The 13415-nt window shown below is 40.3% G+C and overlaps 2 protein-coding genes across 5 annotated transcripts; one reads left to right on the forward strand and one right to left on the reverse strand.

Annotated features, from left to right (window-relative positions):
• Positions 1 to 1182: 1182 nt before the first annotated feature.
• ccnj (cyclin J) lies at positions 1183 to 4842 on the reverse strand. 2 transcript variants are annotated; one of them, XM_088304871.1, is made up of 6 exons: positions 4716 to 4842; positions 4321 to 4401; positions 3377 to 3587; positions 2995 to 3294; positions 2291 to 2450; positions 1183 to 2120 (listed from the first exon to the last, which is right to left on the reverse strand). In XM_088304871.1, exons 2-6 carry the CDS (start codon positions 4387 to 4389, stop codon positions 1766 to 1768), a joined length of 1095 nt encoding a protein of 364 aa, XP_088160997.1. In that variant the 5' UTR covers positions 4390 to 4401; positions 4716 to 4842; the 3' UTR covers positions 1183 to 1765. The 2 variants fall into 2 exon arrangements, with proteins under 2 accessions (XP_088160997.1, XP_088160996.1); XM_088304870.1 differs by having other exon boundaries at positions 4629 to 4791.
• znf518a (zinc finger protein 518A) lies at positions 4788 to 13268 on the forward strand. 3 transcript variants are annotated; one of them, XM_088304865.1, is made up of 4 exons: positions 4788 to 4804; positions 6367 to 6540; positions 9409 to 11526; positions 11654 to 13268. In XM_088304865.1, the coding sequence occupies exons 3-4, from the start codon at positions 9423 to 9425 to the stop codon at positions 12319 to 12321; spliced, it is 2772 nt and encodes a 923-aa protein (XP_088160991.1). In that variant the 5' UTR covers positions 4788 to 4804; positions 6367 to 6540; positions 9409 to 9422; the 3' UTR covers positions 12322 to 13268. The 3 variants fall into 3 exon arrangements, with proteins under 3 accessions (XP_088160991.1, XP_088160989.1, XP_088160992.1); XM_088304863.1 differs by lacking the exon at positions 4788 to 4804 and adding an exon at positions 4923 to 5064; XM_088304866.1 differs by lacking the exon at positions 4788 to 4804 and adding an exon at positions 4925 to 5064 and having other exon boundaries at positions 9409 to 11484.
• Positions 13269 to 13415: the final 147 nt, after the last annotated feature.

Genomic DNA, 13415 nt, shown 5'->3' on the forward strand with positions numbered 1-13415 from the left:
TGGATGGATAAGTTACATAACATTTTACAGTCGATCCACGAAGGCAACAGGCCTGCCTATAATATTCATTGATTTTTTTTTTGTTTTCTTTTGATTTTAAACTTTTTATCATGTTTTTAGACTCCAGCCCCCCCCCAAAAAAATAAATAAATACAAATAAACACTTATGAACATTCAATATACTTTACTCGTGAAACGAGAAGGGGCCAAAAGCCGGGGGGGGAAATTGGGAATAAAAAATATAAATATAAATAAATATATATGAAATAATATAAATATAAATAAAATTCGATTTTTTAATTTTTAAATATTAAAAGTTGAAAGAAATATCTATTTTTCACATCTGTTTTTATGCGGGGGTCGAGTTTCACAAACAAGCACATGCTACAGAAACAAAAGTTAAAAAACATATATATATATATATATATATATATGTGTATATGTATATGTGTATATATATATGTATATAGAGGTGCATAGGGGTGCCACGCGAGTGGGGGCGCCAAATAATTTTTCAGTGGCCATTTTATGCACTAAACAGCTGTTTGTTCACGGGTATGGTTTCATCTAATCACTAATACTAATAGAGGCACGTCACTGATAGGCGCCCCTCTGCTCCGTGACTGTCACCGGTGCCGGGCGCCCCCCACCCCCGCCTCCTTCCGCGCGCCGCGCGCACACACAGACACAGACAGAGTCCAGTGCGCGCGCACTCGAGTACGCGAGCGGCGAGTGTTTACAATTCAAACGTCTGACGGTGCTAAAGATGGAGAAGCAACATAGAAAGTGCTCAGGGGCACAAAACCGAAAAAGAAAGAGGGAGAGGGAGAAAGATTATGCTGGCATGAAAAACAACTTTTTAAAGTGGTTAAAAGACAGTGGGTAAATTGAGGTGTGTCAGCGTATTAAGAGTCACAGATGGCTCAATGAAACGTTCAATTAAGGTTTTAAATAAAAGTGTGACCTCCCCCCCCCAAGAATATTTATAGGCTACCTATAAAAAATAAATATGTATTATTATCATTATTATTTTAATTATTTTTTGAGGGGAGGGGGGGCACCTGTTATGTGTCTGCATACCGCCCAGAAAGTAGCTAGTTGGGTTTGTGCAAATGTCTACAATCGCGTCAACAGGAATTTGGATGAACACCTACAATACACCATTTTAAGCAACAAATTGACTTCAACGGAGATATGTATTTTATTTAAAATGAGCATTAGTGCACAGCACTGACTGAAATCTGTCGAGAGAAGAACAACACTTCTCGGCATATGAACCAATTCTTTTTACAGTTCACAAATACGTAAACAAAAAAAAAATCTCTACAGGTACAGAAAAATACAGCAATTGCGCTCACAAAATACTCTTTGCCCATCAATGGACATGGACCTGTGCTGCTATTGCCTCATTTTAGCAGCCATAAACAACACAGCTATAAGGAACTTTGTTCAATACTTCTATGGTACTTTGTCTTAATAAATAAAATTTTGGCCTGATGCAAAATTGTAAAGAAAGTAATCCAGTAGTGCAAAGTCACTTGTGGTACTCAGACAGCACTCATACAAGTTATTAATTGAACAAAAATCCCAATACTGGCTCTACACAGAAAATTACTAAAGAGCATGCCTATTGGACAGAGCTTAAACCTTGTGATCCTAGGTACTGCATCCATCTCGTCAAGTCCCTTCAAATAAAAAAAACCTGCTTTTTCATTCAATGGAATAACTTTTAGTTTCTTCTTAATCACTAAATCCCAAAAGTCTATCATCTGTCAAAGCACGGAGCACAACTGTAGTGCATGCCGACTTGGTAAGCCCTGTTAGTAAGGGTAGACTTTGGATCCAGTGAGGCAGTGATGGCCTGAGTACTGCCCTGCGGGGGGCCATTTGAAACCTGCAGGGAGGCGGCGCGGGCCAGATATGAGGCAGGCCTGTGGTTTGGCGCAAGAGCCGGCTGCGCAGCTTGCTGAGCATACTGCATGCCGGGCCGGTGCAGGTACTGTGCCACAGTGGCTGCCTGGCTCGAACTGTGGTACACCGTCTGACCTTGCTGCTGGAGTTGGCGGCCGGGCTGCTGGCACTTCTGCTTGTTGGCCTCTTTGACATCACTGTCATGTGCACTGAAAAAAAAAGACAAAAGAATCAATGAAGAGTTCAATGGTTCAATAGACAAATTACTCTGTGCATCAGTGTCACCTTGAATTAAAAGGCACTTCATTTGTGCTCCATTACAACAGTAATGTTTTGCATTTTTTATGTGAATTATTACAATTCAATGTCAGATACACACATGAGGAGTTTCTCAGCACATGGGACTAGGTTATCCCATGTATAGCCTGTGAGCTGCTGCAATCGGGGTGCCCAAGTGGGGGATACGTGGAGGATGAGGCGAGAGGCAGCCACGCATGCAGCAGCCACCAGCGAGGGTGCAAAACATAAAAACACATGATCTAAGGAAAAAAAACAAATATAACAAAATAGAGGAAACAGTTAATATTATGTATACATTCAAGTGGGATGTCATTGCGGAGATATAATTGGAGGATCCATGCTTGAGCCACCCCAACGTCGACAGCATGGCTGAATATTTGAGTATATTCTGGCTATCATAAATAATGTTATAAGAAGATGGCTGGCATAGGCACCGGCATAAGCGGCTTGGATAATGGATGGATGGATAATGCTAATCTCTGTTTACCATTTGGTTAGACGTGATTGCGCTTATGTGCAGTCATCTCAAATTAAGCAAAACCCCAAAAAATGAAAGCTAAAAAAATGGTAGCTGGAGAAAAAGTTCTGAGACTTCTCCAAAAGTTTGGTAAGAGGTACGGGGAGTAAAATGATTACTGTTTGTCTGTTACTGGTGACATTTATTGTAGATACATATATCTGAAAGTATAATATGGTTCTTGGAGTTGACCCAATAAAATTATGCAGGAGTACATAAGACCTGAAAGTACCCAAGATAAGAAAACTGACCCTTGCTAAAAATACCTTGCAGGGAGACTTCCAGGAAGTAATCAGCATACTTGGCCATGTAGAGTTTTGTTTTCTCTAGACAGGTCATAGGCCAGCCATCGTGGAGATCTCCCTCATGAACTGCGATAGAAAGGTAGTATTCAATGAAATGAGCTGCTGTGGGGAGGTACAGGTTCCACTGGAAAGATTCAAGCAGGAAAAGTTCCATGTGTAGTAGAGCCTGCTTAGTCATAACTAGATTCATGGAGCTCATGCACCCCAGACTGTTCAGAGTCTCCAATTTTGGAACCCTGTCCTCCCGTTCCTCAAATTTACCTGCAGCAAGGAAAGCAGAGCATTACTACATACAAAACTGCAGAAATCCCCTTCACACACACAAGTGCAGTTTCACACTTACTGGCCAGAAGAAGACATGAGAGCGAGACCATGTGAAGCTGCTGCACCGTGACATCATAGCGGTCCATGAACAGGTCCAGCAGGTAGACAGCAAGGTGTCTAGCTGTGGGACATAGCCTGAAGTGGTTGCTGACGATGGCTATAATGTCCGCAAAGTATCGCCTCAAGTTGAGCTGAGGGGACTGGCCTTTGAAAGAGGGCAGCTTGAGTTCCTGAATGACAACATTTTGCATTTTTGAATGGTATTGTAGCTGTAATTTGGCCTCATTCTGTCACTATACTATGCACACCCTGTGAATGCACACAACACAGAGTTCCGAGGCTAGATTTTCCAATCATGAAAATTTGGGGCGACATACATTTGTCACAAACAGGGATTTTAAATGAATGCAACTGTTAATAGAACAGTTTGACAATACGTATATGAAAAAACAAGGACTAGCACATGTTTACTGACTGTAACTCATAAAATGAACAGCTATGGTATAGAAATTCAACAGCATTACAACCTATTCGGAGATTCGACAGAGATTCAACTAGCTCACCAAGCCAGAACGCATTTTATTTTCAATTTCAATTGTAGCAAACTATGGCACACGATTGAAACGTCTGCAATAACAGTTTTAACTTCACTTAAGTTATAAAACAATTGTTCTGAACTGTTGAGCTTTGTGAAAGCACACTACATGGAATATCATTCAAACAATACCTAGTTATCATAAAATAAAATGTTGTTTCTCAAGTCATGATGACAGCAAGTCTCCAACAAAAAATGCATGGCGTTGAACACCTTCACCGAAGAAGACAAGGTTGCCGTATATAACTTTCATGCTTAAAACAATGTGCAGAAATAATAGATTATTATTTGTTAGCATAAATGGTGAGCGATATCTCCTCACTGAATAAAGAGTCATTCTGCTACTGACTGAACAGCTGGACACTCACATTGTTTCGCAGCGCCTGGTAAATATCTTTAGCCAGCTGTCCTTTCCACCACTGGTCTTCTAGCTCCATTTAACACAGGAGCTTTTGAAACATCGAAAAAATAAACAAATATTAAGTGTAATTACATTCTAGCAGGCATTAATTCGCCTGTCCATAAAGTTGAAATACATCCGTGCTATTCTAACAGCTGATTTTATGGGACACATGCAGGCAGTTGTCGTAACTCTTCACGCTAGAAGCAACTATGTTGTTCATTAATTTGTTTCAAAGCACTACATAAAGAGTGTATTTGAGAAGCGAATAATCACCCAATGAGCACATGAAGGTAATATAGCGGCCCGTTTCGCCGAAATAAATTCCAATGTATAGTCACAGAACATGCTTTCTCTCCGCACCCGTAATCAGTCTGTGAAGCTTGTTCTCTTCCCACAAGCCCAACAAACACCGGTGCGGCATTCAGGCCACCGGAAAGACCAAAATCAAGGTGAGTACCCATCAATTACAATATGAAACACGCCACTATAAAGGTCCCAATTACATTTGTTCGTATCTGATAAGAAATTACGTTGTAATCAATCATAGGCACGAAATGCAAACATGATGGTTTGATCAGCTATGGGGATTTTTCAGTAAGTAAAAGTCGACCAATTGGTTCAACAAATTTGAGTTTTTTTTACGCATTTCTAATATGTCGTTGAAAGCAACACAATACCCAGCCAAGCAACAGGACTCAACCAATTAAAGGTAAGTAGACACATTTAACAACCAATCACTGGATAGCATTGAGGGCGCGACGTGATTATTCTCATTCATTTCCTATGTATCACTGAAAAAAAGTACTTAACTTTCTGTTACACATGATGAAAATGTGTTCAACTGCTGTACTTTTCTACTCTTTTCCTAGTTCACGTAATATATGTTCGATATATTTTAATCATGTGCAATGTACATGTCCGAATTAAGTAAATCCAATGGAACCAAATATTTTTTCAATGCAGTGCACCTTTAAGGGGTTACACCATTTAGTAGTTAGTAGGGGTGTCTAAATGTCGAAAATAAAAAAAATGTAGTGTAACATTACCCACAATGCACTTGGAAAAGTAGTGAGAGCATCAATTGTCATGCACTCAGCAGTTTAATTCAGACCACAGTTTAAAATACATTTCTATCACCATAAAAAGTCCCAGATCTTAAAGGGACACTTGATCCAGCTGAATATCGGCACTTTTATAAAAGAGCTATGCATGTAAAAATTACATCAAATTCAAATGCACATTGCTACTCTTGTCCACATTAACCTCATTATTAAAAGAAAAACGTAATTAAAGTAATTTGTGCAAATTAGTTCAGAGGTGTGGTAGACCTTCACACCAGTCAATACCAAAGAATTGGCACTCTATTTGAAAAAGACTGGTGACCCCAGATGTATAATTTTATCTAACCTGGCATGCATGCTTTTTTAATGTGGGAGGAAGCTCAAGTACATGCAGAAAACACACCTAGCCTCTGGATAAACATGCAAACGCCACACAGGCAGCCCCAACCCTGGATTCAAACTGTCAACTTTTGAGTTTGGATGCGCTCACGCACACCACAATCCTCACGGTGCTTCACATGCATTTTAATAAAATAAGAATGTGCTTGAATATGTAAAATTAAAATTTTGGATGTAAAGTTGACCAATATGTCTAGTTTTTAACAAGCATTCTGTAATTATAATTGCGAAAATTAGTACATTACTGCAACCCACAGGACTAAAGTGTTTACATATACACGGGATTGAGTAATTTTACTCCCAAATCACGTTTTGAATAAAACAGGTTTTCTGAATATATATAACAAAAAAAGACAACTGGGACAACGAAATTATTTTTTTCCAGGTTTTCATATAAATAATAATTAAGTCACATATTTATGATTTTTTTTGTAGAAAATGGGGTTTCTAAGTCATATTTATGATATTTTTGTAGAAAAGGGGTAGTGAACATAGGTTCATCGCAGATTAAAAGAGCAATTTTCCAGTTAATTGTCTTCTATCCTCATGAGTGCCGCCCGGGCCGTCGCCAGAGGCAGCAGGAGGCCTGAGACAAGACAGGCTGCCGCTTGGTGCCACCAGGCTAAAGGCTAAAGGCTAAGGGAGCTCAGAGACTGTAATCCCCGGATGATGAAACCATCATGGCTGCCACTCGCTGAGCTGTCAAGCTCTCGACAAAAGAAAAGGTAAAAACCGAGACTACTGTATCAACAACAACTGCTTTCATTCAGATTTATGCAACCTGGTAGTTTCGATTACAGTGTTACCGCGACGCCACGCAGCAATGAGGAATTATTGTAACTTTTGTCGCTACGCCTTTTATCCCTCAAGTTATTTCGTCTATGCAGGCGTTTGGTGCGTCACGTTATTTTAAAATAACCAAAACGCCACTACGCGACACATTTTCGCCGTTTGCTCAGTAACAAACGCACACGGTGTGTTTTTCTGGGAAGTTAAAGCAGTGACAAGTCTTTGACTGGATTGCTTTCAAATCGTCACTTCCCAATTCCCCAAGCGTCTGTCGTTTACAATCTCGTCACTTTATTGTGGTTAAGTTATAAGGACAATGGCCGCCCCATTCACCGACGAGGCTGCTATTTGATTACTTTGGAGACTTCTTCCACTTATTTTGGTGCTTTTGCAAACTCCAACAGTCATGTTAATGCAACTACTTCTTTGTGCATTTACTGTATATGGTGATCAAGCAGATAATGGACATGTAGCGAGAGACACCTGGTTGTTGAGAAGAGTTCCGTGTTGTTCCGCCTTAGGGAAATGTTAGGATTTCGACGCAGAACAAACTGAACCGTAGCCAGCAACAGGTGGACATGATGCAGAAATATTAGTGCCTGCGGTGAAGAATCTCTGTTCCCTTCACTTGGGTCTCTGCATCAACAGTTATTGTGTGCAACGGGCGTAGCTGTTTTTTTTTTCTAACTAGGAGGGTGGATCGTTCGATCGAAAATAATGGCTTATATGTATGTATATATTACATAAGTATTTATATTATTAATTTGTTGGTGTTAAGAAAATCTGATTATAAGTTAAGTCATACATCATTAAACTTACTTGTCTGGAGTGACAGTCCCCCACAAGAACATTTTTATTGCTGATAAACTAATGCTAAAATTGTGAAATTCACATTTTCAAATAACAAAAGCAGTATAATTGTGATTCCCTGTAGTGCATACAGCATTACAATGTTTTTAACATTATCAGGCACTGCATGGCAACCTGTTACTTTGGACCTCACCTTGGCCGCAAACTCCACACTGTAAAAAAAAAAAAGAAAAAAAATTTAACTATGTGTGGGCTCAAAAAAAAAACCCAGACGTGGCTCGTTCAACGGACACTTTAAGTGCAGTGTTCCCTCTTTAGTTCGTGGTTTGGTTATTGTGGCCTCATTCTATGGTGGCATTTCATTTGTTACCATAACATCACATATTGTAGTTGTTCCTCACTAATTTACGGGTTTTCTTGCCATTTGTCATCCTTATAAGTTGGGCCAGGCCAAAAAACATGTTATGTTATTAAATTAAATGAAATTAATAAAATTATTATATTCTATTAATAAAAATATTTTATTTATTTACTTTTAGCCAAAATTTATTTAACAAAAAACAAGGCCATGAATGTTGAACCTCATCGCCTCCCAAATCCCTGTTCCCTGTTCATGGGTGCGATCAAAGGTGCACTCCTTCGCGCTTGCGCCTCTCAGATCATTCACAAACTCAGAACGTTCAAATGTCCCGTTTGGTTATTTTATGTGTCCCCAAAAGAAAAAAAAATACAAATATATATTGAAAATTGTTACTATCATTCACATTGAGCAAACACCAATTCTTTTTTAATTGTCTTAGAAGACGTGCCCACTGTTATAATTTAGAGCTTGTCACTCTGTAATGCCAGAGTGTGCTCTCAGCGCTTTTCAGCCTTCTAAATGTATAAAAAACATTTAACTATTGTGTTAGGTTAGTAGCAGCGAGCTTCAATTCTATGTTTGGCTTGTAAGATTCTCTGCTTCGCTGAGTTGGAGCTCCGACTTTAGGAAGAGGGATGATTACAATTCGGGCTCAGAGGTACAAATGAATATTTCTTATTGTATTTTTTTTTATTAATTTGTTATTTTTATTTTTTTTAGTAGTAATAGCACAAAATACGCTCTGACTCCATGCCCATCCAATGGAAAGGGAACATTAGTCCTCTGTTTTACTCCAGATTGTTGCCTTACGTGTGGCGAAAGTGGAGGGGATGGTTCGTGGTTTTTATGAATCTGGGGGGGATGTGTATCTCTCGTCCCGAGTGCCATCTGCACCCAAGATGTGTGCCCACAAACTAGTTTGAAGGTCCATAAACTGTTGATTCTTACTTTTTTTCCTGAAGTCACACATTCATACTGTTTCAGCAATCTGCTGGAGACCTGCCAATCTGTGTGTATTTTTTTGTGAATGCTAGAGAGAGAAAAGTAAAAGTCAAAGTATCTATACCATCATCAATTCAATAATACAACTTGATACCTCTGAACTTGTTTACGTTTTAGAGAAAATTACATGAACAAAACATGATCCAAAATGTCAATTTCAAGGTAAAATTATATGTCAAAAGTTTGAGGTGCTAAAATAAGCACCAATCTTCTAAATTACAGGATTCAAACAACGGTCCTCGAAGGCCGCTATCCCGCGCATTTTAGATGTTTCCCTCCTCCAACACACTTGATTTAAATGATCAACTCATCTGTGGAAACCTGATAATGATCCTGATCATTTGAATCAGGTGTGTTGGTGGAGGGTAATATTTATATAATGCAGGATAATGGCCCTCAAGGACCGTACTCTAAATGTTTACAGATTTGTAATCCTTGTTGAATTTGGTGGGCTCAACCTCCCAAACCCCTATTCCAATTGGAATAAATTTGAGATAAATTTGACCATCATCAAGTACACCAAGTTTCATTAAAATTAAAATGTGCTTGTTTAATTCTACTGGGTGATTTGTCATGAAATTACCCTTAACTGGTTGTGCCTTATGTGTTGATTTCTTGTACTCACTTTCAGAAACCTGAACACCCATGGATTCGGTGGATAGTTGCAAAGTCATCCCTGCTGCAAATTTAAAAACATGTGTACGCAAAAGGAATAGAGTTTGGCGCAAACGGCTCCGCCGAAGGAAACGTGCAACTCAGCTCCCAAATATGCAACGTGAAGCTAAAAATGGACCAAAGAGGATACCAGAGGAATCCAAGCAAAGCACTGAGTTGCCTTCGTCAAAAAAGCCCCACCTGGCGGCACAACAGAGTGAATGCTGGACAAACCATAGTAGGCCTATAGATGCATTCAGGTTTACATGTAGTCAATGCAAGGACAATCTGGAATATGCTCCCAAAGACTTGATGAGACACTTTGAGGAAAACCACAGTGGGAGCTCACCTGTTTTTTCTTGTCATATGTGTCCTTTTGATGCACACGACTTCTCCTACCTTCGAGTTCATCTGTTAAACCACAAGGACACGTTTTCTAGTTGCAGCATTTGTAATGATGACGTGAAACGCACATGGTCTGAAATGAGTGCACATCTCACAACGCGTCACTGCCACAATGGCAAACATTCATGTGAAAAGTGTCCGAAATTCTCTACTGGCGACGTGACTGTGTTTTTAGAGCATATGTGCGTGCATCATGTTGGCCTCCAAAGACCAAATGAGATTGAACTTCACAAGAACAATACTCAGTTTGGGTCCATAACAGCAAATCAAACATTATTTTGTCCCCACTGCACCTATGAAGCATCTCAGAAGTGGGCGCTTGCAAAGCACATTAATGCAAACCATCGTTGCCAGAAAGGTATCCAGAAAAAGAAGGAAATCTGTTCCATAGCAAGGAAAACAAACAGTCCAATTAAACCGAGGATAACAAGGAGCACAGTGAGGAACATGTGCTGGTTGACACAGGACTGCCTTTCTCTTCCAGGGAGAGACTTCCTAGATAAATACTGTAATTTGTCTGATCCCCAAACTACACTTGAGAAGACACAGCAGTTTTTAATGAAATCCGTTGCAGGGGAAAAGGGTGACCAGAAATGGACCAAGGCCCTCAAGTCTGTTCTGGCAAATGTTCCTCAAGACATTAACGTCCATCCAAAGTCAGAGAATGGCGCTATGCCCAATTCCGAGGATCTGACGGTCCTCACGGTCCAGAACAAGATAACTTTGGCTCAGAAGGGTGCTACCTATGCTAAAAGGCTGAAGATCGTGGAGAAGACACAAAAAGAAAGTCTTCCTGCTGAAAATCAGGCCCGCAATGCTTATTTTGATGTCGGCCAAAAGGAAGGTCAAGTAATTTTGAATGAGGACCCACATTGCCTTGAGAATGAAACTTCCACGCACAGTGAACTACCTGAGCGTGTCCAGATCCTGGAAAATGGAGAGAACCAGGAATTAAAGAAAAACTTGAATAATGGGGGAAATGTCAGGCCTGAAGATGTACAACTCGATGTGGATGGACTCAATATTTCTGTTGAGCCAATTGTCACAAATGACAGCCAAGAGCAGAAAGCCACTTATAAAGACAAACCCAAAAATAAGACTCTGAGAAGAAGAAGGCAAAGAAAGTCCAGATCTAAAAAGTTCAAGAAAGTAACCTCTGAATTAGCCTTCAAGATTGTGTTAAAGAAAAATCCTGTCAAAGAGAGGCAATGGGTGTCCCAAAGCCCTTTAATTAAAATAGGCCGTATTCCGGTGGAGGACCAGTGCAAACTACCAAATCCTGAAACAACAATGCAGGTCTCTGTACCGGAGACTGATCAGCATAACCCTCGAGAAGTTATTACATCAGCACATTCACCATTTAGGGCTGAACTTCCTTCACAGTGCGATGCAAAGCCAGCTGGGCTTCAAAGTGTTCTCATTGATCAGCCAGTTGTGTTTGAAGATTTGCTACTGCCATCTGAAAGAGAATGTGATGATGCAAATGAATCTTTGCGCTTCTCTGAGACAGTTCTTGACAAAAGCATGCTGTCAAATTTAACAACGACGGCAGTCGAGGTCTGTCCCGAGAACTCGCAACCTCCCTCCTCCAGTGGTTTCACAGCTGGCAGTGTGTCAGCTGTTGATGGATCCACTCAAAGCAGCCCCAGTAAGTGGCCCCCTCTTTCCCAACCTGCTATTACACCACATGGTAAGCCTGCAAATTGTATTTTGTATAGAGATAAAAATGGATAACCCCACCGCTCTATCTCTTTGACGTCACATTTATGTTTCACATAGAGTACGTTACTAAATGAGTGTCAAATGTAATCTCACAGGTGCGATAAACTCAGGAGCAGCAAGGCTTGCCGTGTCTACGGAACAGAGTGACCATCGTGTGTTGGTGCCTCCAGACTTCAAACCAGACAGTCTCAGCAATGCTGTTCCGCCATTGGAGAAAGCCATCACGCAGGAATCAGGGCCAGCCTTTGTACGCTGCCGGCAGCCTGCTCCAAAAAACCTGCAAAGAACCCTGAAATTGATAGCCATGAATCCTTCTCAGCTGTTTAAGCGTCCAGTGAGAGACCAGCCTGTTGTGGTTCTCAATCACCCGGATGCAGACATCCCAGAAGTGGCCAGGATCATGAATGTGGTCAGCCGTTACAGAGGAGAGGTGCAGAAGGTCGTTCTGTCCCAAAGGACTCTGAGCGCGCTTTCAGCCATCACCAACGGCACCCTTGAGACAAATCGTTATATGGATGCTCAGAGCCAACCACCGTGGTGTGGGGAGAACTTGGTCCAGGAAAGGTTTGTTTTGAAGCTTCGGTTGCGCAGACTGAGCAGAAAAAAGTACGAGGTGGTCGGTGCAGTTTCACCCACTAGGAATGTGGCCAAGAAATTCAGTTGCTGGTTTTGTGGCAGGGTGTTTGATAAGCAGGAGGTGTGGATGGTCCACCGCAAGAGGCACCTGATGGACTGGAAAGTGCCAAACTGTGAAAACCTTTAAGTGTCGCACACACTGGAAAACACAATGTGTCTGGAAGATGACTGCAATGCAATGAAACAATCAGAAGCAGTGACAATCAGCTTAATTAGAAGTCTTAATGAAATCTTGTTGCACATCCTGGACAAGCTCAGGGTAACATTACCTACCATAAGCTTTTATCTGGTCCCGTTTGAGTATCGCCTTTCAAACTTCATGAAGGGGTTAATTGAGTTATTAGTACTCTTTGTATTTGTCTACGCAAATGCTTTATTTAAATACACTGTCGCATTTTAGAAAACACTGTACATGTGTATTGCCACACAGTCTTAGTTGTTTGTACGGGTAGGCTGCAGCAAGCATATTTATGTTTTTGGAATGGGATGATGAGACCCATGCTAGTCAGGTATACCAAAAACTGAAGAAGAAAATAAAAGGAAGCAATAAGCTGTTTTATTCAACATTTATTTATGGCTCTTGTGTATAGACAATTTTTGGGCCAATGAAATAATTCTTGTTAATGTTTTGTAAATTCCAAATATTGTTCAACTATTGTATTTTCCGTGACTGATATATTTTCATGCATTCGTTTAGCGGGCGCAGATATTCTTTAACACGTGACATTTTTTTATACCTAAAGTTGTGTTTTATGATGTCAGCAAATGATAGAGTAGTTTTTTGTAAATCAGAGCTAAACTGGTTGAGTTTTTTTGTTTACTTTTGTTTGACTTGAAATTTATAATCTAGTATTTTTTTTTTACTTGCACTATTAAAGGAGGATTTCGATTTTCTTTACCTCACCCCAAGCCGACAACAATCTCAACCGGTGTTCTCCTATGGCAAAACATTTCCTAAAGCAGCCATGAGATCTCAGTATTGACCGAACAGGAACTGTGTGTGTATGTGTGGGCGTGTGCGTGTATGTTTCTGTGTCATTCCAGGACCATCCCTGTCTCTGACTGACTGTAAATAGCAAAAGAGGATTCTAATTGTGTGGCGTGGAGCTCATGGTACTGTAAGAATAAGATATTTTACATAAAGTGCCTTAATTGGTTTTGTTCTGCAACCAATACGCATGAGCATTATTTGTTGATCAGAGAATAAGTGCAAGTTGTGTT

Source organism: Idiotropiscis lumnitzeri, chromosome 9 (genome assembly GCF_059441095.1).
Source record: "Idiotropiscis lumnitzeri isolate Australia: NSW breed Sydney's pygmy pipehorse chromosome 9, RoL_Ilum_1.0, whole genome shotgun sequence".
Lineage (NCBI taxonomy): Eukaryota > Metazoa > Chordata > Actinopteri > Syngnathiformes > Syngnathidae > Idiotropiscis > Idiotropiscis lumnitzeri.